Raw genomic sequence first — 24,934 nt, 5'->3', positions numbered from 1 at the left:
CACCTTGGTCCTCGGAATCCCACCATGATCAGCCCCAGCACCAGGCATACCAGCAGCACCAACAACAACACCAATCTTCTCCGCAATCAACTGATGCTACACAGGGCATCAGCACCCGACCACATTGCTGCCTGGGAGGCCAGGGATTGCCTCACCATGGCCAGATTTACTTCACTTGACGCTGTACACCCTGGCTGCCACATAATGCACCAGATAGGCACCAACCCAACCCACACTAACACCATAAAGCATCCCTACAGTGCCCAAGCTATTCCTTTCACACTCATCACCATTGCGGGGGGTACCATTATGTCTCACCATTCACTGCAACTCATTAAGCCACTTCCAAAGGTGCACACAAATCTGTCCAAGAATGCAAAGTGTTGAAAATAAAGGTTTCAATGTTTGACACTACATTAACAGAAACTTTACATGAACATTGGATAAAACACCCAAGTGCCTACCCTTGTGTGTTGTTAGTTGGTATGATTGGACTAGGATAAGGGTGAGTGTGAGGGGTGGTTAGTGAGATAGGGAAGTGATAATGTAGATAGATAGGGATGGGTGGAGGTGCAATGTAAGTTGGTGTGAGTAAGGATGTGCAGGAGTAGGGTAGGGAAGGCAGAGTGGTGGGGATGTGATGAGAGGCACAGGAGGATGAGGTTGAGTGTAGCTTTGCAGTAACATTTCGTGATCTACTGAGATCATTGAAAGATTTGTGCTACTGCAGCCTGGTCCTCCTGACGACATTCCTGTTTGTATCCTCCTGTGCCCTCCCATTGGAAGGGAAGAGGACCTCCCTGCATGCTGTGACTCTCTCCATAAGCATATGGAGGGAGTAATGGGAGAGCCTGGGTGCAACCGTGTACCTTTGTGCAGTGCTTGTCAGTGTTTGCAGCACCTCAATGCTTCAGAACACTGACAGCACGACTGTCAAAATCAATTTACGCAATTTAAGGAAACCAGCTGATGACACGTCATCAAATGACATCATTAGACCCGCTTCCTTCAGTTGGCTGGGAAACTCACTGGGTGGGCTTAATAAGTCCAATCATCGTAAAATCATTCTACACAGCAGGCTGGAGCTGGCAGTGGGGTTGGGACCCACCACTGACATCGCCCGCACTGGACCCGCCGAGGTAGGGGAAATCACGGCCAGAGAGTTTGGAAACTAGGAGATTGTTGAAACAAACAATACCTTCCATTGATAGTGCGCTCCTCACTGTAAAAGAAACTCTCAGAAGTAGAAACCAAGCAGCAAAGTAAGAAAAGGGGAAGGGTGAGAGCATGGGGGTGGGGGGCAGTGGAGACCAAAGGGAGTTTTTCAGGACAAAGCAGCTATTTGATTGGCACTCCATCCACCACCTTAAACATTCACTCCCTTCACCACCGGCGCACCATGGCTGCAGTGTGTACCATCTACAAAATGCACTGCAGCAACTCGCCAAGGCTTCTTTGGCAGCACCTCCTAAAGCCGCGACCTCTACCACCTAGAAGGACAAGGGCAGCAGGCACATGGGAACACCATCACCTCCAAGTCACACACCATCCTGACTTGGAACTATATCGCCGTTCCTTCATAGTTGCTGGGTCAAAATCCTGGAACTCCCTCCCTAACAGCACTGTGGGAGTACCTTCACCACACGGACTGCAACGGTTCAAGAAGGCAGCTCACCACCACCTTCTTAAGGGCAATTAGGGATGGACAATAAATGCTGGCCTTGCCAGCGACACCCACATCCCATGAACGAATAAAAAAAACAGGCTTTTGAAGTCAAGAAGCCAGGCAAAGTGGTTTTGAAAGATGGATTGGTGGCTAAAAGATCGGTCTCTGAAGGTTGGAGCAGGGGATAAGCAGTAATCAGGGGGAGAGGAGAGTGCAGACAGGGTCGTTTAGCTGAAGGGGAATGAAACAAGCCAATGGAGGCATTTGAAGGTGCGATGAGCTCTTACAGTCCATCCACTGAAGCATCAGGGGTCAAAGGAGCAACCTAGATTATATGCTCAAGTCTCAAGTCTCTGGAGAGGGGCTTCAAGCTACAACCTTTTGATTGAGGCAAAAGTGCTACCACTGAGCCAAGGCTGACAGCAAAGAAAGAAAAACAGAAAATGCTGGAAGCACTCTAGAGAGAAAAAAAATGTTTTAACCTTTTATGCCCAGTAACTGGGTAGAAAAGTTAGCAAACAGATGGATCAACAATGGGAAATCATTAAATGTGAGATAGATAGCATTCAAAATAAATGCATTCCTATAAGATGAAAAGGGAACACTTCAAAAATAGAATTCAGTGAATAAATAGTGAGCTTAAAACTAAACAAACTTAAAAAGGAAGCATATGATAAAATTAGGACTAAAAATATTAGTCATAAGAAATGTTGAAAGTGTAATGGAGAAGTAAAAAAGATCAGAAGGGATTATGAAAAAAGGCTTGCAGATATCAGAAAAGGAAATATTAATGGAAATTATAAGCATATAAAATATAAAAGAACAGTTAGAGGGGATAGAACTGCTCAGGTATGAAGGGGAGTCTAATTGTGGAGGATGAGGACATGGCATCCAAATTCAGTACACTGTCCCTGCCTTCTCCCCATATCCCTTGATCCCATTAGCCTTAAGAAATATATCCAACTCCTTCTTGAATATATTTAATGAACTGGCCTCCACCGCCCTCTGTGGCAGAGAATTCCTCAGGTTCACCACTCTCTGGGTGAAGAAATTCCTCCTCACCTCAGTCCTAAATGGCTTACCCCTTATCCTTAGACTATGACCCCTGGTTCTGGACTCCCCGGCCATCGGGAACATCCTTCCTGCATTTAGTCTGTCCAGGCCTGACAGAATTTTATAGGTTTCGATGAGATCCCCTCTCAATCTTCTAAACTCCAGTGAGTACAAGCCCAATCGACACAATCTCTCCTCATACGTCATTCCTGCCATCCCAGGTATCAGCCTGGTGAATCTTCGCTGCACTCCTTCCATGGCAAGAACATCCTTCCTCAGATACGGCGACCAAAACTGCACACAATACTCAAGGTGCAGTCTCACCAAGGCCCTGTAGAACTGGAGCAAGACATCCTTGTTCCTGTACTCGAACCCTCTTGCTACGAAGGCCAACATACCATTTGCCTTCTTAACCACCTGCTGCACCTGCATGCTTACCTTCAGCGACTGGTGCACAAGAACACCCAGGTCTCTTTGCACTTCCCCTTCTCCCAATCTATTGCCATTCAAATAATAATCTGCCTTCCTGTTTTTGCCACCAAAGTGGATAACCTCACATTTATCCACATTATAGTGCATTTGCCATGTTTCTGCCCAATCACCCCACCTGTCCAAATCGTACTGGAGTTTCACGACATCCTCCTCACAGCATATCCTCCCACCCAGCTTTGTGTCGTCTGCAAATTTGGAGATACTACATCCAATTCCCTCGTCCAGATCATTAATATATATTTGTGAACAGCTGGGGTCCTGGGACCGATCCTTGCGGTACTCCACTAGTCACTGCCTGCCACTCGGAAAAAGAGCCGTTTATTCCAACTCTTTGCTTTCTCTCTGCCAACCAGTTCTCTATCCAAGTCAATACCTTGCCCCCAATCCCATGTGCCTTAATTTTGCAAGCTAATCTCTTATGCGGGACCTTATCGAAAGCCTTCTGAAAGTCCAAATACACCACATCCACTGGTTCTCCCTTATCTCTTTTACCAGTTACATCCTCAAAAAATTCCAGTAGATTAGTCAAGCATGATTTACCTTTTGTAAATCCATGTTGACTTTGTCTGATCCTGTCACTGCTTTCCAAGTGCTCTGCTATTACATCTTTTATAATGGACTCTAGCATTTTCCCCACTACCGATGTCAGGCTTACTGGTCTATAATTCCCCGCTTTTTCTCTACCACCTTTTTGAATAGTGGGGTAACATTAGCTACCCTCCAATCCATGGGTACTGTTCCAGAGTCTTATCGAGTTCTGGAAGATGACCAGCAATGCATCTACTATCTCCAGGGCCACTTCCTTAAGTAGCCTAGGATGTAGATTATCGGGCCCTGGGGATTTATCGGCCTTCAATCCCGTCAACTTCCCCAACACCATTTCCCTACAAATACTGATTTCTTTCAGTTCCTCCCTCTCATTAGTCCCTATGTTCCCCGACATCTCTGGGAGGTTATTTGTGTCCTCCTTTGTGAAGACAGAACCAAAATATGTATTTAATTGGTCTGTCATTTCATTGTTCCCCATTATAAATTCCCCTGATTCTGACTGTAAGGGACCTATGCTTGACTTCACCAATCTTTTTCTCTTCTCATATCTATAAAAGCTTTTACAGTCAGTTTTTATGTTCCCTGAAAGCTTACTTTCATAATCTATTTGCCCCCTCTTAATTAATCCCTTTGTCCTCCTTTGCTGAATCCTAAACTGCTCCCAATCCTCAGATTTGCTGCTTTTTTTGGCCAATTTATATGTCCTCTCCTTGGATCTTATGTTATCCCTAATTTCCCTTGTTAGCCATGGTTGAGTCACCTTTTTTGATTTATTTTTATGCCAAACTGGGATAAACAAATTCTGTAGTTTATCCATGCAATCTCTGAATGTTTTCCATTGCCTATCCACCGTCAACCCTTTGAGTGACATTACCCAATCAATCCTACCCAACTCACATCTCATACCATCATAGTTCCCTTTATTTAAATTCAGGACCTTAGTCTTTGAGTAAACTACTTCACTCTCCATCTTAATGAAGAATTCTATCATATTATGATCACTACGACCCAAGGGGCCTCACACAACAGTCTAAGATGGCCTGATCCCTAGTTGGTTCCTCGACATATTGGTCCAGGAAACCATCCCGTATACACTCCAGGAACTCCTCCTCCACAGTATTGTTACTAATTTGGTTAGCCCAATCTATATGTAGATTAAAGTCACCCATGATGACTGCTGTGCCCTTATTGTACGCTTCTCTAATTTCCCTTTTAATGCCATCCCCAACCTCTGCATTACTGTTTGGGGGTCTATACACCACTCCCACTAATGTTTTCTGCCCTTTGGTATTTCTCAGTTCTACCCATACAGATTCTGCATCATCAGAGCTAAGGGCCCCGATTTTCTCCCAGCCGTCGGGCGGGTTTTCAGGCGGGCGGGGGCTGAAAATCGCAGAAATAGGGGGTCGCGAACCCCCCCGCCCGATTCCCCGCCCCGCCCGACTTTCACCCCCATGTTTCAGCGCGACCCGAATCAATCCCTCCCGCCGCAGGCGGGAATGGTCGGCGGGAGCCTAATGATCAATTATTGGCATATTTAATCCTATTTTCAAGGGCCCTTGCAATTTTCTGCCTTTCCCCACGTAAAACACGCCTGGTGGGAACACCGCTGATGAAACCTGGCATGAACAGAGTTGGCTTGCTTGCTTTCAGCTGCAAGTCAATCAGGACTGAAGAGATTTAATCAGACAGCATTTGCAGGCTGCAGGACCTTGTTGCTGAAGGCTTGGGGCAACTTGTTGAAGGCTTAGGCACATCTGTGGAAGGTTGGAGCCTCACACACTTCTCCAGTGTGAGCTCCTGGGAAGCCCCTCTCACCACCCTAACTCAGCGCCTCCTCAACGGAAGCATCTGCCAGAAGCATGGGAGGCCTTTTGTTCCTTCCCTTCCTGGCATTAGAGGATCTCCAACAGCAGAGGAGGCTGGAGCAACTCCAGCAACAGCATCACCAGCAACAACAGCAGCACCAGCAGGAGCGGCAGGCTGTGGCTCAGCGACCTGGAGCAGCACAGGCCAGAAGGTGCCAGCGCATGGAAGGCCGTCGGCACAGGAGATACCCCCCAAACAGGGTCCACAGACACAGGGTCAGCTACCTCAACATGGCTGAGCAGCAGTGCCAGAGGCAGCTCCGACTTTCGCGAGAGGTTGTGACTGACATCTGCGCAATGCTGCAGCAAGACCTGGAGTCCAGAGCACCAGGTCCACACTACTTACCAGTGGCCATCAAAGTCACCACTGCACTCAACCTTTATGTCTCAGGCTTCTTCCAGGGATCAGCAGCAGACATCAGCGGCATCTCCCAGGCGGCCGCACACACTTGCATCACGCAGGTAACCGATGCCCTCTTTGCCCTCGCGCACAATCACATCCATTTCACCAGCGAGCGCTTGGATTAGCTCAGCTGGCAGACTTTCCAAGGGTGCAGGGTGTCATTGACTGCACACATGTGGCCCTTAGGGCACCCCACCGCAATCCAGGAGTTTTTGTCAACCTTAACTCCCTTAACGTTCAGCTGGTGTGTGACCACGAGAAGGTGATTTTGCATGTTTGTGCCAGGTACCCTGGCAGCTGCCATGACTCCTTCATACTGCGCCAGTCTACTGTGCCTTCGCTATTCAGTCCGCCAAGCTAACTTCAAGGATGGCTACTTGGAGACAAGGGATATCCCCTGCGCTCTTGTCTAATGACGCCGTTGAGGAGACCAGCCAGCGAAGCTGAGGAGCGCTACAACTCTAGCCACATTACCACCAGATGCATTATCGAGCAAACCATCGGATTGCTGAAGATGCACTTCAGATGCCTCCATAGATCAGGTGGAGCCCTACAGTACTCATCAGCCAGGGTCTCCAAAATTGTCGTGGTATGCTGTCTGCTTCACAACATGGCACAGCGTCGTGGCTTGCCGATTCCGCAGGACCAAGAGGCTCCTCACAGAGCCGCCTCAGATGAGGATGATGCTGAGGAGGAGGAGGAGGAGGAGGAGGATGGAAACGAGCATCCTGCAGAGGCCCGCCAACCAGCGGCACCAGTGCGCGAGAACATTGCTGGGTGGAATGCAAGGAACGCACTCATCTCGGGCAGATTTGTGTAGCCTGGTACATCAAACACTGCAGCCTCACTGCTTCTTAACTGACCATGGACAGTGGCCCATGCCTACGCATTCCTACCTATTTGACCAGCTTGCTGACATCTGCAAGTTATCCTAAGGCCTCTATGTGATATCCCCATTCGCCAAATGACAGACGCCATAACTGCAGCAGTTGCCACCAGATTTTTTATGTACAGGAAAATGATGGCACTACAACTATTTACAAGACTTTTCACCCAAGTGACTACCCTTGTGATTAGTGGTGCTTTATTTTTCTCTTACGCGTGCTCCTACGTAGTGGTACCCCTGTGGCTTCAGCAGATGTGGAGGCCCCTTGCTCACTTTCCTGCTGCGCCTGTCTCGACACCTTTGGCGGGCGTCCTCTGGGGTGGCGAACCTGTGAAGGCTCGTCAGCAGTCTGCTGCTCCTGCGGCTGTGCAGGGCTTGAGACTCCTATCTCACTGGGGTGTGCACTCCTGCGGGCCTCTGACCGAGGGCTCTGAAGTGGCATGGAAGTGTGAGCGCGTGGAGAGGAGCCCCCACTTCCTTGAGGTGTGCCAACAACCTCCCTCTCATGGGTCAGCTCCCCCTCAGCACCTGCAAGTGGCTGGAGAGCACCTTGCTGCACAGCAGGGGGGCCATGGGGACCCATCTCAGCACTGGAAGTCCTGCTCAGAGGGACTTCCATGAAGATCTGGTTTCAGTGCTCAATAGATGCCCATCGCTCCTCAAGAGATGCCATTCTATTCAGAGCACTCACCATGTTTTTGACACCCTGGCGACTAAGCTCCTCCATGGCCGCAGCCCTCCTCTCCTCGGCTGCAGCCCTCCTCTCCTCTGCTGCAGCCCTCCTCTCTTCGGCTGCAGCCAGCATTGCCACGAAGGTAGCCATCCTTTCCGTGGTGATGCTTTGATACGCCAATGACTCCAATAAGGCTCTGCTCATGCTCGCCATGGACTCCTCCATTCGCTCCACACTCGCAGCGACCCTGGAGACAAAACCTCCCAGAGACTCCTGCATCTGTGCATGGAGATCCATCACCTCCTCTCTTGCGGATGGACCCAGAGGCATAGGGTCGACATGCAGCTGAGCTGAGCAGGCAGAGCCCTGCGACCTCCGACGAGGACTCTCCACTGCTGTCTCTGTCTCCACAATCTGCTGATGCTCACTTGTGAGCTGTGATACACCAGGTGACAACTCTACTCTATGTCCCGAAGGTCCCACCGAGGTGTGAGTGTCTGCGCTGGTGCTGGGCGCGCTTACTTCTGCTGACGCTGCGCCCTCAGAGGCTGGAGCTTCCTCTGAGGAGTCTGGCTGCAAAGCCTCTTCCTCCTTGGCAGTGGCGACAGGGGCACCGGATGGCCCTGTGGGGGAGTAAAGGAAAGAGTTAGAGATGTGATGGCAAGGCTACTTGCACATTGGATTTGGCATATGCTCATAAGTCCAAATGATGTGGCTTCAGAATCATATCAGCAACTCATGCTATGTCAATGAGAGAGATGGGGAACTATTCTGTCACCAGCTTGCGGGCTTGCTCCTGTCTCTCCTGCCCCAGCATCCACAGGCACGTCAGCCCCAGCAATCTCAATCGCTGCTTCCTCCCAGGGGCTCAGGTGGGTGACTGAGGGTGGTCCTCCTCCAGTCCTCGCACGCTCTCGTCTATTGTGAGCTCTCTTTTCCTGCAATGAGAGAGACAAGTAGAATTTGAGTGAGAGTGCAGGAGTGAGTGTAGAGATTGCATAGCATAGATGCTTAGAAGGAGACAAAATGTTGTGAGGATGCAAGACCAAGGGCCCTCCCTGTGTGTTGTCAGTTGTGTTCCAAGCATCAGAGTGAGAGGCAGTGTGAGGGCTGCATGGTGGAATAGTTATGTGAATGTGAGCATAGAGAGATAGGGAATGGGTAAGGGTGCATGGATGTGACTGTGAAGTGGGATGTGGAGGAAGAGATTGCTGAAGCTGAGTGTTGTTGGGGAAAGGCAATGGGGATCAGGTTGAGGGTGATGGAAACTTCCTACTTACTTTCCCTGTGCGGTGAAGGTCATGGAAGCGCTTCCTGCACTGCATCCAGGTGCGACGGGTGACTCCCAGAGAGTTTACCTCTGCAGCCACCTCCATCCAGGCAGCCCTGGTCTCTTTGGGAGGCCTCTTCCTCCCTGAGCGAGGGTAGAGGACCTCCTTGTGGGCCCTTACCCCATCCACCAAGGTCTGCAGTGATGTCTCATTGAATTTGGTGGCAGCTCGGCCTCTGCCGCTGGCAGCAGCTGGTGCAGGCTCCTCTGCCATTGCGCAAGAGTGGTTGTGAAGCCTGCAGAGGTGGAAAAGCTTGCTGGACACTTTAAAAGCACCACGAATGATGACATCATACTGTGGGGCTTTCTGACTGGAAATGGACAATTAGCAAGGCTGCCCACACGCTGGAACTTAATTGGCCACTTGAGGGAAAATTGCGTGCAGCTGTCTGACCCATTTTTTTTCGGGTCGGAACCCGACATTCGGGGAATCCGGCCATTTCCCACACAATCCAGAAAATCGGGCCCATTATCTTTCCTTACAATTGTGTTAATCCCCTCTTTAACCAGCAATGCTACCCCACCTCCTTTTCCTTTCTGCCTATCTTTCCTGAATATTGAATACCCCATGATGTTGAGTTCCCAGCCTTGGTCCCCCTGGAGCCATGTTTCCGTAATTCCAATCATATCATATTCATTTACCTCTATTTACACTGCTAATTCATCCACCTTATTACGAATGCTCTTTGCATTAAGACACAAAGCCTTCAGGCTTGTTTTTTTAACGCTCTTAGACCTTTTAGAATTATTATTTACTGTGGCCATGTTTGTTTTAAACCCTTGATTTCTCTGATTGCCACCTTTGTTTTTCTCCTTCCTGTCTTTTGCTTCTATCCTTGTTTCCCTTTCCTTTGTCTCTCTGCTCAGGTTCCCAACCCCCTGCCATTTTAGTTTAAACCCTCCCCCACAGCACTAGCAAACACTCCCCCTAGGACATTGGTCCCGGTCCTGCCCAGGTGCAGACCGTCCGGTTTGTACTGGTCCCACCTCCCCCAGAACCGGTTCCAATGTCCCAGGAATTTGAATCCCTCCCCCTTGCACCATTCCTCTAGCCACGTATTCATTTGAAGTATCCTTCTATTTCTACTCTGACTAGCACGTGGCACTGGTAGCAATCCTGAGATTACTACCTTTGAGGTCCTATTTTTAAATTTACCTCCTAACTCCCTATATTCAGCTTTCAGGACCTCATCCCGTTCTTTACCTATATCATTGGTGCCAATTAAAGTGACAGGCGACCGGAAGCTCGGGGTCACCCTTACGCACTGAATGGAGGTGTGCTGCAAAGCAGTCACACAATCTGCGTTTGGTCTCCTCAATGTAGAGGAGACTACATCATAAGCAGCGAGTACAGTATAGAGGAAACTTCGCGATATCCGGCACCGACGGGACCGAGCTGCTGCCGATCTATCAAAACTTCCGGATAGACCAGCGCTAATGTTGAAGGATACGGAGGTTTTCATCTCCGTATCTGACAACAAACACTGTTGCTTAGCAACAGCTTGTAAACACTCGGCCCGTACCTTGGAAGCGTCTCTGAAGCTGTTGCTAAGCTACAGAGACGCTTTCCAGAGCCTCACTGTTAAAAAAATGCTAGGAGAAGAAAAAAAACCTAACCAAAACGGCTGCTGAATTCTGCTGTTAGATCGAGGTTTCCGGACATACAACTTCCGGATAAACCAAAGTTTCCTGTACTAAATTGCAAGAAGTACAAGTAAATCACTGTTTCACCTGGAAGGAGTGTTTGGGCCCTGGACAGTGGAAAGGGAGGAGGTAAAAGGGCAGGTGTTGCATCTCCTGCGCTTGCACGTGAAGGTGCCAGGCAAAGGGGAAGTTGGGGGTGATAGAGGAGTGGACTAGGGTGTCGCGGAGGGAGTGTTCCCTTCGGAATGCCGAAAGGGGAGGTGAGAGAGGTGATTTGGACTTGAGCATTGGGAAAACAATCTTGAAATTTGCTAATGATACAATAGGAGGCTTGCGAAAAAGTGAGGACTATAAAAGACTTGAGGAAGACAGGCACGTTAGTGGAATGGACAGACGGTTGGCAGATTCAATTTAGCATGGTAAGTGTGAGGTAATATATTTGGGGAGGAAAAGCAAGGAATGCGAATATACACTCAGTTGAAAGACACTGAAGGGTATGGATAAACAGAGAGACCAAGGAATTTTAGATAAACAATTACTTGAAAGTGTGAGTGTAGGTAGAAAAAACTATTAAAAAGTCAACAGCATTTTAGGTTTCATAAGTAGGAGCATAGAATACAAAAGTAAAGAAGTAGTGCTAACATTGTATAAAGGAATGATTAGGCTGTAGTGAAGTTTTGGGTGTTCCATTTTAGAAAGGACATTAAAGTCACAGAGGATGTTTAGCATAGATTCACCAGGATGATGCCAAGGGCGCAAAACTATATAAGGAGAGACTTGAGATATTGGGACAATTTCCACTGAAGCAGAGAAGGCTAAGAGGGGATTTAATAGAGATTTTTATAATAATGAAGAGGTTTAATAGAGTGAAATGGGAAAGACTATTTGCTCTAGTTGGAGAGTTAGTAACAAGAGTCATCGATGTAAAACTGTCACTCAGAGAATGAGGAGAGAGGCATGGAATGCTTCGCCACTGAGAATGGTTGAATTCAATAGTCTTGTCCTCAAGTACAAAACAAAGTGTTCAGTTGCTCTTACATTATCAATAGTTTGAAATAGAAGCAAGAAATGCAGAGGTAATCTGTATAAAAAAATTGTTAGCTTTCTACAAAAATGGTGCAGTGGTTATTTAATATACAGATAATTATTTTTATAGTTATATTATGGTCTTGCCCCACTATATGTCTGAAATCTCCTTCAGCCCTATATCCCCTCCTGAATGCTTCCTTCCACTGACTCCAGCCTCCTGAGCTTCCCCCTTTCTCCTCCTCCATTGTTGCAAAGTGTTCAGTGGCCGCAGTCCAACTCTTTGGAACGTCTAAAATTCTACAACTTTTTTCTTCCCCCCCTTTTTAAAAATCTCCAAGACCCATCTCTTTGACCAGGCTTTTGGTCGCCCCATCTAACTTTTCTCTCCCAGGCCTGGCAATGTTTTCCTAATGCCTATTTGTGAATTATCTTGGGACTTTTTTTTATATTCAAGGTGCTATCAAAGTGCAAGTTGTTGAGCTTTATAGAAACCCAACAATTGTAATTTATAATGTAAAACTTTATAGCATTACCTTTACTTTAGGAAAAGAAAAATCCAAATGCCAGTAGAAAATGAAGATGAGCTTCACAATCTTGTAATCTGCAGCAAACCATCAACTCTTACAGAGGTTTTGTCAAAGTTTAGTTACTACATGCCTGTGATTGCGTAAGTATATTCTCATTCTATATTTTTCTATGCTATGTACCACTGCCCCTTCTTAATTGCCACATGAAGAAACCAAAAATGATCATTCTTTGTTCCTTAGAAATATATAATTGTCCCATTTTTAGATTTTTGCCTATTTGCCTGAGATTCATTTTGGGGTTAATTTATATCATGATGTTGCTATGAAGTTAAATTCAGTACACAAGGGTTTAACTTCCAGAAATGCATAAGCTTCCTGGGATGTTGATTTAGTCTATTCACCGGTGTACCGTACAAAATTCTGTTTCTCGTATGCTAGATTAGTTTGAGGTAATGGGGATTTGCCTCCTAGAGATATTCACACCTGTAATGTGGCCCCCACACCATAGGGGGTGCTAGTTTAGATTGGCAGTGTGATAAGCCAATTCTCAACACAGAGAGGGGGCAGAGAATTTTTTTTTCTCTCTGGGTTGGAAAGCTCGTAGCGGGGAGAAGAAGGCTAAGAGAGTTTAGACCTGTAATAAGGAAAAGTTAGTCCTGGCAAGTTTCGAGGATTGCTGGCCTGCAAAATGAGTTTAGTCCATTAACAGGAGTAAGGTAACATATTAGTTTCCATGTTACGAGGAGCTATATGGAATAGATTGAACTCCACTGAAAATTGTGCTCTCTTTACTTATATATTGCATGTAAAATAAAACAGTTTCTTGATTTATAATTGGCCCCATTGCACTGGAGTGCTTATCAGTCCACTATCACAAACGTAGGCAAACACAATGAGCAATTTGCATGCAGCAAAGTCCTTCAAATAGTAAATGCGATAATTGACCAATTCATTTGTTTTTGGTGGTGGTAATTGAGGGAAGAATGTTGACCAGGACAGTGGAAGTACACCCTGCCCTTCGAATAATGCCAGAGAATCTTTGACATCCACCCATCCTGGCAAATGGGCCTGTCTTTAATGTCTCAGCCGACAGAAGAACTGCTAACAGTGCAGCACTCCAAGAATGTGCTCAAGTCCTGGAGTTGTAAGGGGTCGTTTTAACGAGCTTGTGGTGTGCGAGATCGGTTTTTGATTTCACACTGCTCGTGAGCGGTTCCGAAGCACTCCCCCCTCACCGGTTCTAGACACTGGGCTTATTGCCAGACCACCTTGATGTGTTGGCCCAACTTGTGACTCGGAAGACAAATGGATCAGGTGAGACAAGGTAAGTTTTAAATCAAAGGTATCTTTATTTTTAAGGAGAATAAAACATAGAGAATGAAGAAACAATGCAGACAAAAATCATGAACACGCCTCTCAATGGGAACTAAAATTTAACACACAAGAGTTACTTTGACTATCATAATACATCAATTCTAGATCAGCGATATAATAAAACGGGGGTGGAGAAAGCGCACGGCACAACGAAGGATGAATAACACTCCCGAATTACAAAGCCCTTAATATTAAAAACCCTCCCATCTCTAAAATATACCTCAACTAGATCAGCTAGGTGGAGTTGGGCCTCTATGCTCACCAGGGTTTTTAAAACTGTCCTTGACCTTGGTGCTCCTGTATCGTCCGGGATCTCCAATCTTCCTTATGGGACCGGTTCCTGAACCTGCTCTCCTGCTATAACTTGTAGGCCCCCCGTGCTCCTCGAACCGTAATCGAACCTCTCCACTCGCTCTGCCTTTGACCTTGTGTCTGTGTGAAACTGTGTTTTTTTTTAATGTCTGTTTTCCCCCAACAGTTACACTGTTTTCTTGCCCTTATCTTGACACCAAATCAGGGGTTTTCTTTTGTTAAAGTAATGGGCAGGCTGCTTTGACAAAAGCGGGTACTTTATTTTAATGTCTTGTAAATGAAACTAATGGGATCTGTCCTGTGTCCCTCTGAGTTTGGTACAGATAATAGGTTTTGTCTGTGCTCTGCGATTTCAGAGATGGGTTTGCGTTTTGCTAGCAATTAACATACCTTGAGGTGTAAATACTTTTGTTTTGACTTCGTTACTACTGTAACCATTTTACCATATCAATTGCAGTCAGTTCTGGAATCTTCTAATCGGTGGTGACTCAGGTTTCTTTAAGATACTGCAGTGGTATGACCTTCTGAATTGAGTCATGTGATCTGCCAACTCCATCTTGTGTTCATAAAATGTGGCCATTTCAGGGGTTTTACAATGTAGACTGTATTTTCCTGGATTTTTGCGAATCCTATGTCCCCCCTGTGATACAATGGACATCTCAAATCGTCTTTTGTATCCTGAATGTTTTAGGGTGAGCATAAATCCGTTCCCCCCCCAACTGACCTGCCTCGTAGTTTACCTGACTATGGAGTGTACCTCGCACACGCACTTTCCTCATCCCGAAAACGGAGTTGAGTCGATATCCCCTACCGGAGAAACATTAATGCTATGTACAGACTCACCTTAGAGTCATAACCCGACGCAACACAATCTTTGTTATAATACACCAAAAACAGATGGAATAAAAACATTTAGCTACACGGGCGAGTCCCCGTTTATGCTGACATAGTAGCCCCGCCAATTCCGCTGACTAGGGAACTCCCTGTCGTGTCCCTTCCTCCTACATCAAAAAGGTCCCACCATGGTGGAACCACTATGTCTTGGATTTTTGCCCCTATGTCGGTGGTTTTCTGCTCTAAAGTAAAGAAGTGCTTCTGAGAGACAGTAACTGCTTTCAGCAGTTCGGTTAAATGTTCTGGGAGAAGGGGAATTGTGAAACCAAAGTGGGCCACGTACTTCTGGAGATCGATGAAGTTCTCCTTGACAGTGAGGTGAACAGTGGATGGTTCAGGGATCGGGATAATCCGCAGCTGTGCCACTTGAACTACTGCCTCAGGTTTGAAACAGAAGCTGCTTTCACTGACCGCGCACCAGCCGTGCTGTCCGTGCCGGTAGTGAGACGCTGCGGTGGCGACACAATATGTCCCACCTCCTATGTATGCCACCTGTGGGGGAACATGGTCCTGTGCCATGGCTTCCATGGTGCAATTGATAGGCTTAGCGTCAGCAGAACTGAACCCGCACTGTGGTGTTGAATAGGCATTCAAGTGCTGGGGACACAGGATTATGTGTGCTCCCTGGCTACAGCACCCCGAGAGGTCAGTCCCCATCATAGCATGCTCCCACTTAATGACGTAGGGTGGGACCTCTGCGAAACGGACGTGTGCTCCCCCCCGAATGACTCCAATGTTCACCACCCTATACATCGGCGCAGGTCGGGCCGCCCTACTCATTACTGGGATCCGCACGACGACCCCCATGATGGTGTGGTTGGAGCGACCACAGTCCACCGGGACTGGGTAGGCCTCAGAAGCGAGCCGGAGCTGGCACAGACTCAACGCGTTCTCAAAGGGGTGGAGGGCTGCGAGGTGTTTGTTACTGATCCAGGAGGGGACCAAACCCTGTTTTAAGTCCTCCAGATTGCTGCGGCCCTCGCCCAGCAACCATGCTCCGTATAGTACGCACACCTCATTCTGGGCAGCCTGATCTGAGGCGTTCCTGTCCTCCCTAATGAGAGCGTTGACCGTCCGAGCCTGCTTCTCCAGCTCTGCTATGATTTCTTTTAAATGGAGAGTCATAGCCTGGTCCTCATGGAGCTCCGAACCCACCACCCGATTCTCGTCCGTGAGGATCCCCCTCAACTGGGTCTTTAACCCGTTAACCTGCCGTTGCAATTCGATGTCGTCCATACTATTTATGATGGACGACCCAGTGTTAAACCCTGTGAACCAGTCGTTCACGGCGCCCCTTCTTTGTCTCCCCAATTGCTCCCATTCCTTGTGGTCCTCGGTGTAGAGTTCGGTTCTATTGACCCCCGCGAAGTCAAACTCGTAAAACTTCTGCAGGGTCTCTTTCAGCAGGGCCTGATACAGCCTTGCCGTCTCTACGGGGCACCATTCCGGCAGGTGCACCTCGGTCAGGTTGAGGATGACCGAGGCCACCGCGTAATGGACCCCCTGATAGGCCATTTGGTCAGTGGGAACTAGTACTAACCCGTTCCCTGGTCCCTTGGTGGTGGTGGGGCATCCCTCTGCTACCGTCCGTGGTGTCTGGGTCGTGGGCAGGGGCTGTCGGGGGCGGGTCACTAGCTCAGTGGCATTAACCGCGATTGGGGAGTAGGGGACCGTGCATGCGTCCAAGCGCGATTCCCAGTCTATCCCCCTCCCGTTATCTTGCCACTGGCTGTGGAAAATGATGGAAACACCTGTGGGGCAGACTTTCTCTGAACCCCACATACACACATAAATCCCCTGATCGGGTTCCCACCATTTATCCCAGCACACTGTCAACCCTCCCTGGGTCCCTGTGATAGTCCGGTGAGTGTTGTTCCCTAACCTTTCCCACTTTCCTCTGGGGTTCCCCATGTCCCTGCTCAGTTCCCTGAGCCACCACCACCTATCCAGGGGGACGTACCCCCTGCAGGTTAGGCAAATACGTTTCCCCACAGTCACACTGATCCGCGTGGCCTGGATCTTGATCCGAGGACACGACAAAGAGACCTCCCCGTATGTGAAGCCAGTTTCGCTTGAATATTTTGTGGCGTTCGAGCCCAGCCATCCGGGCCAGTTGCCCTCGTGGGTGTACCCAGCGACTTCCTCTGCTTCGCGCAGGCCCTGCCTGTCGTGGGCCAGAGGCGCAGTTTCCCCGGAGCATCCAAAGATACGGTGATCCTCCGTTTCTCCTCTCCAGGCGACGTTGAGGCCCACCAGGGCCGCGAGGATGATGCCTCCGACTGGCATCATCTTGTTATGATCTGGCGGAGAGATAAAAAAAGGTTTCGAGCCGGGCTCCCTGGGCTCCTCGGCTTGGGTGCGGGGTGAGTGGGTCCCACGACCCTAGCTCACTTAAAACTTGCCACATTCTACCGCTCCAAAGTGCTACCATACTTCCAGAAGACCACATTACTTATTTTCTAAAATTGCAATAAACTAAACCTTATTACCCAAAACTATATAAATATATACATCTGCCGCCCGTCTCTGGGCGGCCAGCTTATAATCTGCGGGGACCGTCGCAGGCCTCCCCCTGCTGCGTTCCCACATCGGGCTCAGCTGCTGGTCCCTGGCAGCCCGTGGCTGCTGGCTGTGGACCGTTTAAACTTCTCGCAGCTTTCTTCTGGGGGGTCCCTCTTGTGAAAACCGGCGACCAAACCTTCTTCGGTTGCGGTTTTCTATTTGACCGTCTAAGGGTCACCACATATGAGGCTTCCTCATAGGTCGGACCCTTGGCTGGAGTTTTGGCCCTGGCTGCAGTCCGTGGCTTCTCCACGACTGCCGGCTGTGGGCTTCCTCCCGCAGGCTCCGCCTCCCTAGGCTCTGGGTCAGCGGCAGGCACCTCCCTGCTACCTGGGACTCCAGGTTGAGAGTCTCCGCCCCCAGACGCCACCTCTCTAATGCTGTACTCAGGGGCAAGACCTAAGACCTCCGGCTCCTCCCCTTCACCGCAGTCGGGGGCGGGACCTTCGTCCTCCGACTCGGCTTCCTTGTGACCAGGGACAGGACCTAGGACCTCCGGCTCCTCCCCTTCTGGGTGACCAGGGACAGGACCTAGCACCTCCGGCTCCTCCCCTTCTGGGTCCCAGAACAATGGGGGAGTCTCCCGTGTGGACGGGACAACTCCTCCCCTCACGCAGGCTGCTCGTCCAGCCTGTGTGACCTGCGGCTGCAGCTCCCCTGCAGTTTTTAATTCTTTGCTGCCTTTTTCAGCCCCCGCTGCCTGCTTCCCTGTCTCCGGCTTAAACAGCTTACATTGATTGATGTGAAACCATTTTGTGCGCCGGGGCAGTTTCACAGTATACACCATGGGGCTGGCCTGATCTACGATGCTGTAGGGACCCATGTAAAGTGGCTCAAAACTCCCCACACGGGCGAAGTTCCTTACCATCACTAGATCCCCTACCTCTCAGCGATGGGTTTTACTGGGCTCGAGCAGCATCCTATTTCCCTGGTGCTGCCTCCCCATGTTACCTGCGGCCCCCTCATAGATCCTTTGGAGGCGTTCAAGGAGCGTGCGGGCGAATTTACATAAGAACATAAGAACATAAGAAATAGGAGCAGGAGTAGGCCAATCGGCCCCTCGAGCCTGCTCCGCCATTCAATAAGATCATGGCTGATCTGATCCGAACCGCCAATCTACTATCACAGAACCATCTCCTGAATCTAACAGAATTAGACACACGAAATAGGAGCAGGATCAGGCTACACGGCCCCTGGGCCCGCTCCGCTACCCACAGGGCCATGACCGATCCGAACCTAGACTCATGTCCAAATTCCTGCCCGCTCCCCGTAACCCTTAATTCCCTTTACTTCTAGGAAACTGTCTATTTCTGTTTTAAATTTATGTAATGATGTAGCTTCTACAGTTTTTTGGGGCAGCATATTCCATGGACCTACCACCCTCTGAGTGAAGTAGTTCCTCCTCATCTCAGTTTTGAAAGAGCAGCCCCTTATTCTAAGACTATGCCCCCTAGTTCTAGTTTCACCCATCATCGGGAACATCTTCCCCACATCCACCCGATCCAGCCCCTACACAATCTTATATGTTTCAATAAGATCGCCTCTCATTCTTCTGAACTCCAATGAGTAGAGTCCCAATCTACTCAACCTCTCCTCATATGTCCATCCCCTCATCCCCGGGATTAACCGAGTGAACCTTCTTTGTACTGACTCGAGAGCAAGTATGTCCTTTCTTAAGTATGGACACCAAAACTGTACGCAGTATTCCAGGTGCGGTCTCACCAATACCTTGTACAACTGAAGCAATACCTCCCTATTTTTATATCCTATCCCCCTAGCAATGAAAGCCAACATTCCATTGGCCTTCTTAATCACTTGCTGCACCTGCATACTAACCTTTTGAGTTTCGTGCACCAGGACCCCCAGATCCCTTTGTACTTCAGTACTTTCAAGTTTCTTGCCATTAAGATAATAACTTGCTCTACGATTTTTCCTGCCAAAGTGCATAACCTCACACTTTCCAGTATTGTATTCCATCTGCCAAATCTCTGCCCACTTACTTAGCCTGTCGATGTCCCCTTGCAGGTTTTTTATGTCCTCCTCACTCACTACTTTCCCTTCCATCTTAGTATCATCTGCAAACTTTGATATGTTACACTCGGTCCCCTCCTCCAAATCGTTAATATAGATTGTAAAGAGTTGGGGACCCAGCACTGACCCCTGCGGAACACCACTAGTTACTGATTGCCAGTCTGAGAATGAACCATTTATCCCAACTCTCTGCCTTCTGTTAGATAGCCAATCCTCTATCCATGCCAGAATATTACCCCCAATCCCGTAATTTTTTATCTTAAGCAATAATCTTTTGTGTGGCACCTTGTCAAATGCCTTTTGGAAGTCTAAATACACTACGCCCACTGGTTCCCCTTTATCCACCCTATATGTTACTTCCTCAAAGAACTCCAGCAAATTTGTCAAACATGACTTCCCCTTCATAAAACCATGCTGACTTTGTCCTATTAAATTATGATTATCCAAATGTCCTGTTACTGTCTCCTTAATAATGGACTCCAAAATTTTACCTACCACAGATGTTAGGCTAACCGGTCTATAGTTTCCAGCCTTCTGTCTACTGCCCTTTTTAAATAAGGGTGTTACATTAGCAGTTTTCCAGTCTGCCGGGACCTTTGCCGAGTCCAGGGAGTTTTGGAAAATTATTACCAATGCATCCACAATCCCTACCGCCACTTCCCTCAAGACCCTAGGATGTAAGCCATCAGGTCCAGGTGATTTATCCGCCTTGAGTCCCATTATTTTACCGAGTACCACTTCCTTAGTGATTTTGATCGTGTTTAGCTCCTCCCCCCCTTCAGCCCCCTGTTTGTCCAGTGTTGGGATATTCTTAGTGTCTTCTACTGTAAAGACTAATGTAAAATATTCATTCAGTGTTTTTGCCATCTCCATATTTCCCACCATTAATTTCCTGGTCTCATCCTCTAAGGGACCAACATTTACTTTAGCCACCCTTTTTCTTTTTATATAACTATAAAAACTCTTACTATCTGTTTTTATATTTTTTGCTAATTTACTTTCATAATCTATCTTCCCTTTCTTAATCAATCTTTTTGTTATTTTTTGCTGGCTTTTAAAGTTTTCCCAATCCTCTATCCTCCCACTAGATCTGGCTACCTTATATGCCCTTGTTTTTAGTCGAATACTATCCTTAATTTCTTTACTTAGCCACGGATGGCTGTCTTTTCTTTTACACCCTTTTCTTCTCAGTGGAATATATATTTTTTGGAAGTTGTAAAATAACTCCTTAAATGTACACCACTGATCATGTATCGTCTTACCCTTTAATCTATTTTCCCAATCCACTCTACTCAATTCCGCTCTCATACCTTCATAGTCTCCTTTATTCAAGCTTAGCACGCTTGTTTGAGATCCAACCTTCTCACCCTCTAATTGAATATGGAATTCAACCATGTTATGGTCACTCATTCCAAGGGGATCCTTTACTAGGACATTTTTAATTAATCCCGTCTCGTTACACAGGACCAGATCTAAGGTTGCTTGCCCCCTGGTCGGTTCAGTTACATACTGCTCAAGAAACCCATCCCTAATACACTCAATGAACTCATCCTCAAGGCTGCCCTGCCCAATTTGATTTGTCCAATTAATATGATAGTTAAAATCCCCAATAATTATAGATGTTCCCTTATTACAAGCCTCAACTATTTCCTGATTGATACTCCGTCCAACAGAGTTGCCACTGTTTGGAGGCCAATAGACTACGCCCACTAGTGTTTTTTTCCCCTTATTATTCCTTACCTCCACCCAAACTGTTTCATTATCCTGATCTTTTGACCCAATATCATTTCTCTGTATTACAGTGATTCCTTCCTTTATTAACATAGCCACCCCACCTCCCCTTCCTTCCTGTCTGTCCTTCCTGATCGTTAAATAACCTGGTATGTTTAATTCCCAGGCATTGTCACCCTGCAGCCATGTTTCTGTAATGGCCACAAGATCATACCCATATGTAGTTATTTGTGCCATTAACTCGTCTATTTTGTTACGAATGCTACGTGCATTCAGATAGAGAACTTTCAAAGATGTTTTGTGACACTTAGTTCCTGCTTTTGCCCTTTTTATTACTTTACCTTTTACTCCATACCTTCTGCCCCTTCCTGACATGCTCTGGTTTTTAATTTCCCCACTGCTACCTAAGTCTATGACCTTCTCTGTTGTCATTTTTATTATTTGCTCTCTAGGAACCTCCCGCCCACTAGTTAGTTTAAAGCCCTCTCTACGGCCCTAGTTATATGATCCGCCAGGACTCTAGTCCCAGCACTGGCCAAGTGAAGCCCGTCCCGACGGAACAGCTCCCTCCTGCCCCAGTACTGGTGCCAGTGTCCCAGGAAGCAAAACCCATTTCTCCCACACCAGTCTTTGAGCCACACATTTAACTCTCTAATTTTATTTGTCCTAGCCAAATTCGCTCGTGGCTCAGGTGATTATTACCCTTGTGGTTCTGCTTTTTAATTTGGCCCCTAGCTGCTCAAACTCCCTCAGCAGAACCTCCTTCCTTGTCCTATCTATGTCGTTGGTACCAACATGGACCACGACAACTGGATCCTCCCCCTCCCACTCCAAGTTTCTCTCCAGTCCAGAGGAGATGTCCTTAACCCTGGCACCGGGCAGGCAACACAGCCTTCGGGACTCTCGCTCTCGGCTGCAAAGAACTCTATCTATCCCCCTAACGATTCTATCCCCTACCACTACAACATTTCTTTCAACTCCCCCCACTTGAATGGCCCCCTGCTCCACGGTGCTGTGGCCAGGTTGCTCATCCTCCCTGCAGTCCCTGCTCCTGTCCCCACAGGGAGTAAGAGCCTCGAACCTGTTGGACAAGTGCAAGGGCTGCGGCTCCTCCAACACTACCTCCTGGATCCCCGTACCTGCCTCACTTCTAGTCACACCATCCTGACCCTGGACACGGACTACATCTGAATTAATTAATCTAATTGGTGTGACTACCTCGTGATACACAGAGTCCAGGTAACTCTCCCCCTCCCTGATGTGTCTCAGTGTTTGAAGCTCGGACTCCAGCTCTTCAACACGGAGCCAGAGTTCCTCGAGCAGCCAACACTTACTGCAAATGTGATCACCATGAGCATCACCTCCCTTAGCTGCCCCTCCGTTCGGACTGGGGCCAGGACATGGGTGGGGGTTCTCATGACCCTCCCGGTCATGAGCTCATGCGGAGAGTACCCCGTACTCTTCGACTAGCTGGAGCGGTTTCCCATGAGGACAAGAGGCAGGACTTCTGCCCACCTTTGGGGCGAATGCTTCCCTGATCGCATTCCACGAACTGGGGCAGTCCCCATCTCGAGAACACCTCCCGCACCAAGATTCTCGCAGTCCCTAACGCTGTGGCTGTTCGGCAGGGGAAGGCTTCAACCCATTTAGAGAACACGTCCACCAGAACGAGGCAGTACTTATAGCCTCCCTGGGTGGTGGGTAAGGGTCCGATATAGTCAATTTGGATTGACTGCCATGGTCCCTCTACCCTCCTAACGTGTCCCATCGGCACCTTCCTCCTGTGAGGATCGGGGTTATTTGCCGCGCACACAAGACAGTTCACGCAAAACTCCCGGACGTCCTCCCGGAATCCTGGCCACCATCCTGCTTGTTCCACCCGCTGCCAGGTGACCTCAGGCCCGGGGTGCCCTGCTCCTGGTCCCTCATGGGCCAGTTGAAGGAATTCCCTCCGGTGCTGCTGAGGCACCACCCACTGCTCTTCTTTAAACAGCATTCCCTCTCTTATGGACAGGGATGCTGCACCATACGGGCCTTCCATTTTCTTCCCCTCGCTAACCGCATTAAATACCCCTCTCAGGGCAGGGTCCTGAGATTGGACCGATTTGAGGTCCGGGGCTAGCGCTACCCCTGCACTCTTCTGGATCCCATCCCTGCCTTTTACAGCTGCCGCTGGTCCGGACCCGTAGGGGTCCCAGAAAATGCCGGTCTGGGCACCCTCTCTCGCCAGTGCGTCAGCTCGCTGGTTCCCCTGACCGCGAGGTTCTGTGGAGGAGTGAGCCTTCACCTTGTGGATGAAGACCTCACCCTTCTCCCCCATGGCTGCCAGGATCTGCTCCAGCAGGGGCTTTACCACCAAGGGTCTCCCATCCGCGGAAGTGAATCCGCGACGGGACCAGATGGCCAGGTATTCGGTACACGAATTGCATGTCAACATGCTGTCTGAGCAAATCGTGTACGGGGTAGGGAAAACTTCGGGATGGGTAACCACATACGCCACAGCAGACAGTTCTGCCTGCTGGGCGCTCATGGTACTGGGGAGTTTAATCGCCAACGCAATGTCAGCCGTTGGGTCATACACTCCGAACCCCGTGAGCCGCTTTCCAGCGGATACTGTGCTGGAACCATCCACGTAAATCTCACGGCCGGTGGGATGTATCCCAGCCCGGAGACCAACGTCGACCTCCCATACCCCTTCAACGGAACATTGATGGGCTGTCCCAGGGTAAGCCAGGTTGGCGGCTAATCTGGGCTCGCACAGGCCTCGTACCCGCAGATCCATTTGTGAGAGGAGTAGGGTCCAGTGCGCAATGCGGGCACTGCTTACTGTCCCATCCTTAATCCTCCCATCCAAAAGCATCTTGGTGGGCATGTGGTGTGTGAGGAGGGTGATGGGGGAGGTGCCTGTGAAGATGGCAGGTCTTTTCACAGCCCAGTGTGTGGCCAAGAGGTGCCGCTCACAGACCAAGTAGCTCCTCTCCACGTCGGTGAGCACCCTGGAGGAGTAAACCACGGGTCTCAGCTTGCCATGTCGCTCCTGGAGCAACACAGCACTCAAACTGTCCCCGCTGGCCGCCACCTCCAGGAAGAACTCCCTTCCCCCATCTATCGCTCCCAGGGCCGGTGCGGTCTGCAGCTTCCTTTTTAGGAGCTCGAACGCGGCCTGGCATCCTTCATCCCATGACCACTCCACTCCCTTGTGCAGGAGTCGGAGTAGTGGGGCTGCCATGGCCGCATAGTCCTCCATGAAGTCTCGGCAGTCCCCGGTTAGCCCTAGAAATGACCTCACACCCTTTATGGTGACGGGGACCGGTAACTCCTGTACCGCCTCCCTCCTAGCCCTATCGATGGCCCTTTCTCCGGCGCGGATTGTCAGCCCCAGGAACTTGACTTCCTTTTGACCGATCTGCGCTTTCTTTGGGTTGACTTTGAACCCCCTTCTGGTCAGTAGTTCCAACAGTTCAGCCAGCAGTGGGCCGTGCTCCCCGACCGTGTCGGTAAACAGGAGCAGGTCGTCCACATACTGTACTAACTGAAGGGGCTGACTGAACTCCTTCAGGCTGTCCGCCATGCATTGGTGGAAAATGCTGGGACTATTGTGGAAGCCTTGTGGCAAGCAATTCCAGGTATACTGTTGCCCTCTGAAAGTAAAGGCAAATTTATACTGGTCCTCCCTCCGCACAGGGATCGACCAGAACCCATTGGAAATATCCAGCACCGTGAACGTGGTCGCGGATGCGGGGATACTCCCAATGAGGTCGGCCACTGCTGCCACTGTGGGGGCACATGCGGGGATGTTGCTGTTCAACACCCGATAGTCCACCGTGGCTCTCCAGGAATTGTCCGGTTTCTTAACCGGCCAAAGCGGCGAGTTCACATGGGTGGCTATAGGCCTCAGCACCCCCTGCTG

At 49.0% G+C, this 24,934-nt stretch overlaps 1 protein-coding gene across 1 annotated transcript in view; it reads left to right on the top strand.

Annotated features, from left to right (window-relative positions):
* The window catches only part of LOC147115009 (adenosine deaminase-like), a 197,843-nt gene that overhangs the window by 26,844 nt on the left and 146,065 nt on the right, over nt 1-24,934 (top strand). The window contains exon 3 of the mRNA XM_085993209.1: nt 12,138-12,260. Coding sequence (XP_085849335.1) covers nt 12,138-12,260 — 123 coding nt within the window. The remainder of the gene's footprint in view (nt 1-12,137; nt 12,261-24,934) is intronic.

Source organism: Somniosus microcephalus, chromosome 7 (genome assembly GCF_052327205.1).
Source record: "Somniosus microcephalus isolate GS21.2 chromosome 7, FLI_Smic_1.0, whole genome shotgun sequence".
NCBI lineage: Eukaryota > Metazoa > Chordata > Chondrichthyes > Squaliformes > Somniosidae > Somniosus > Somniosus microcephalus.
The sequence above is the reverse complement of the archived record's forward strand: the minus strand, read 5'-3'. Positions and strand labels throughout refer to the sequence as shown.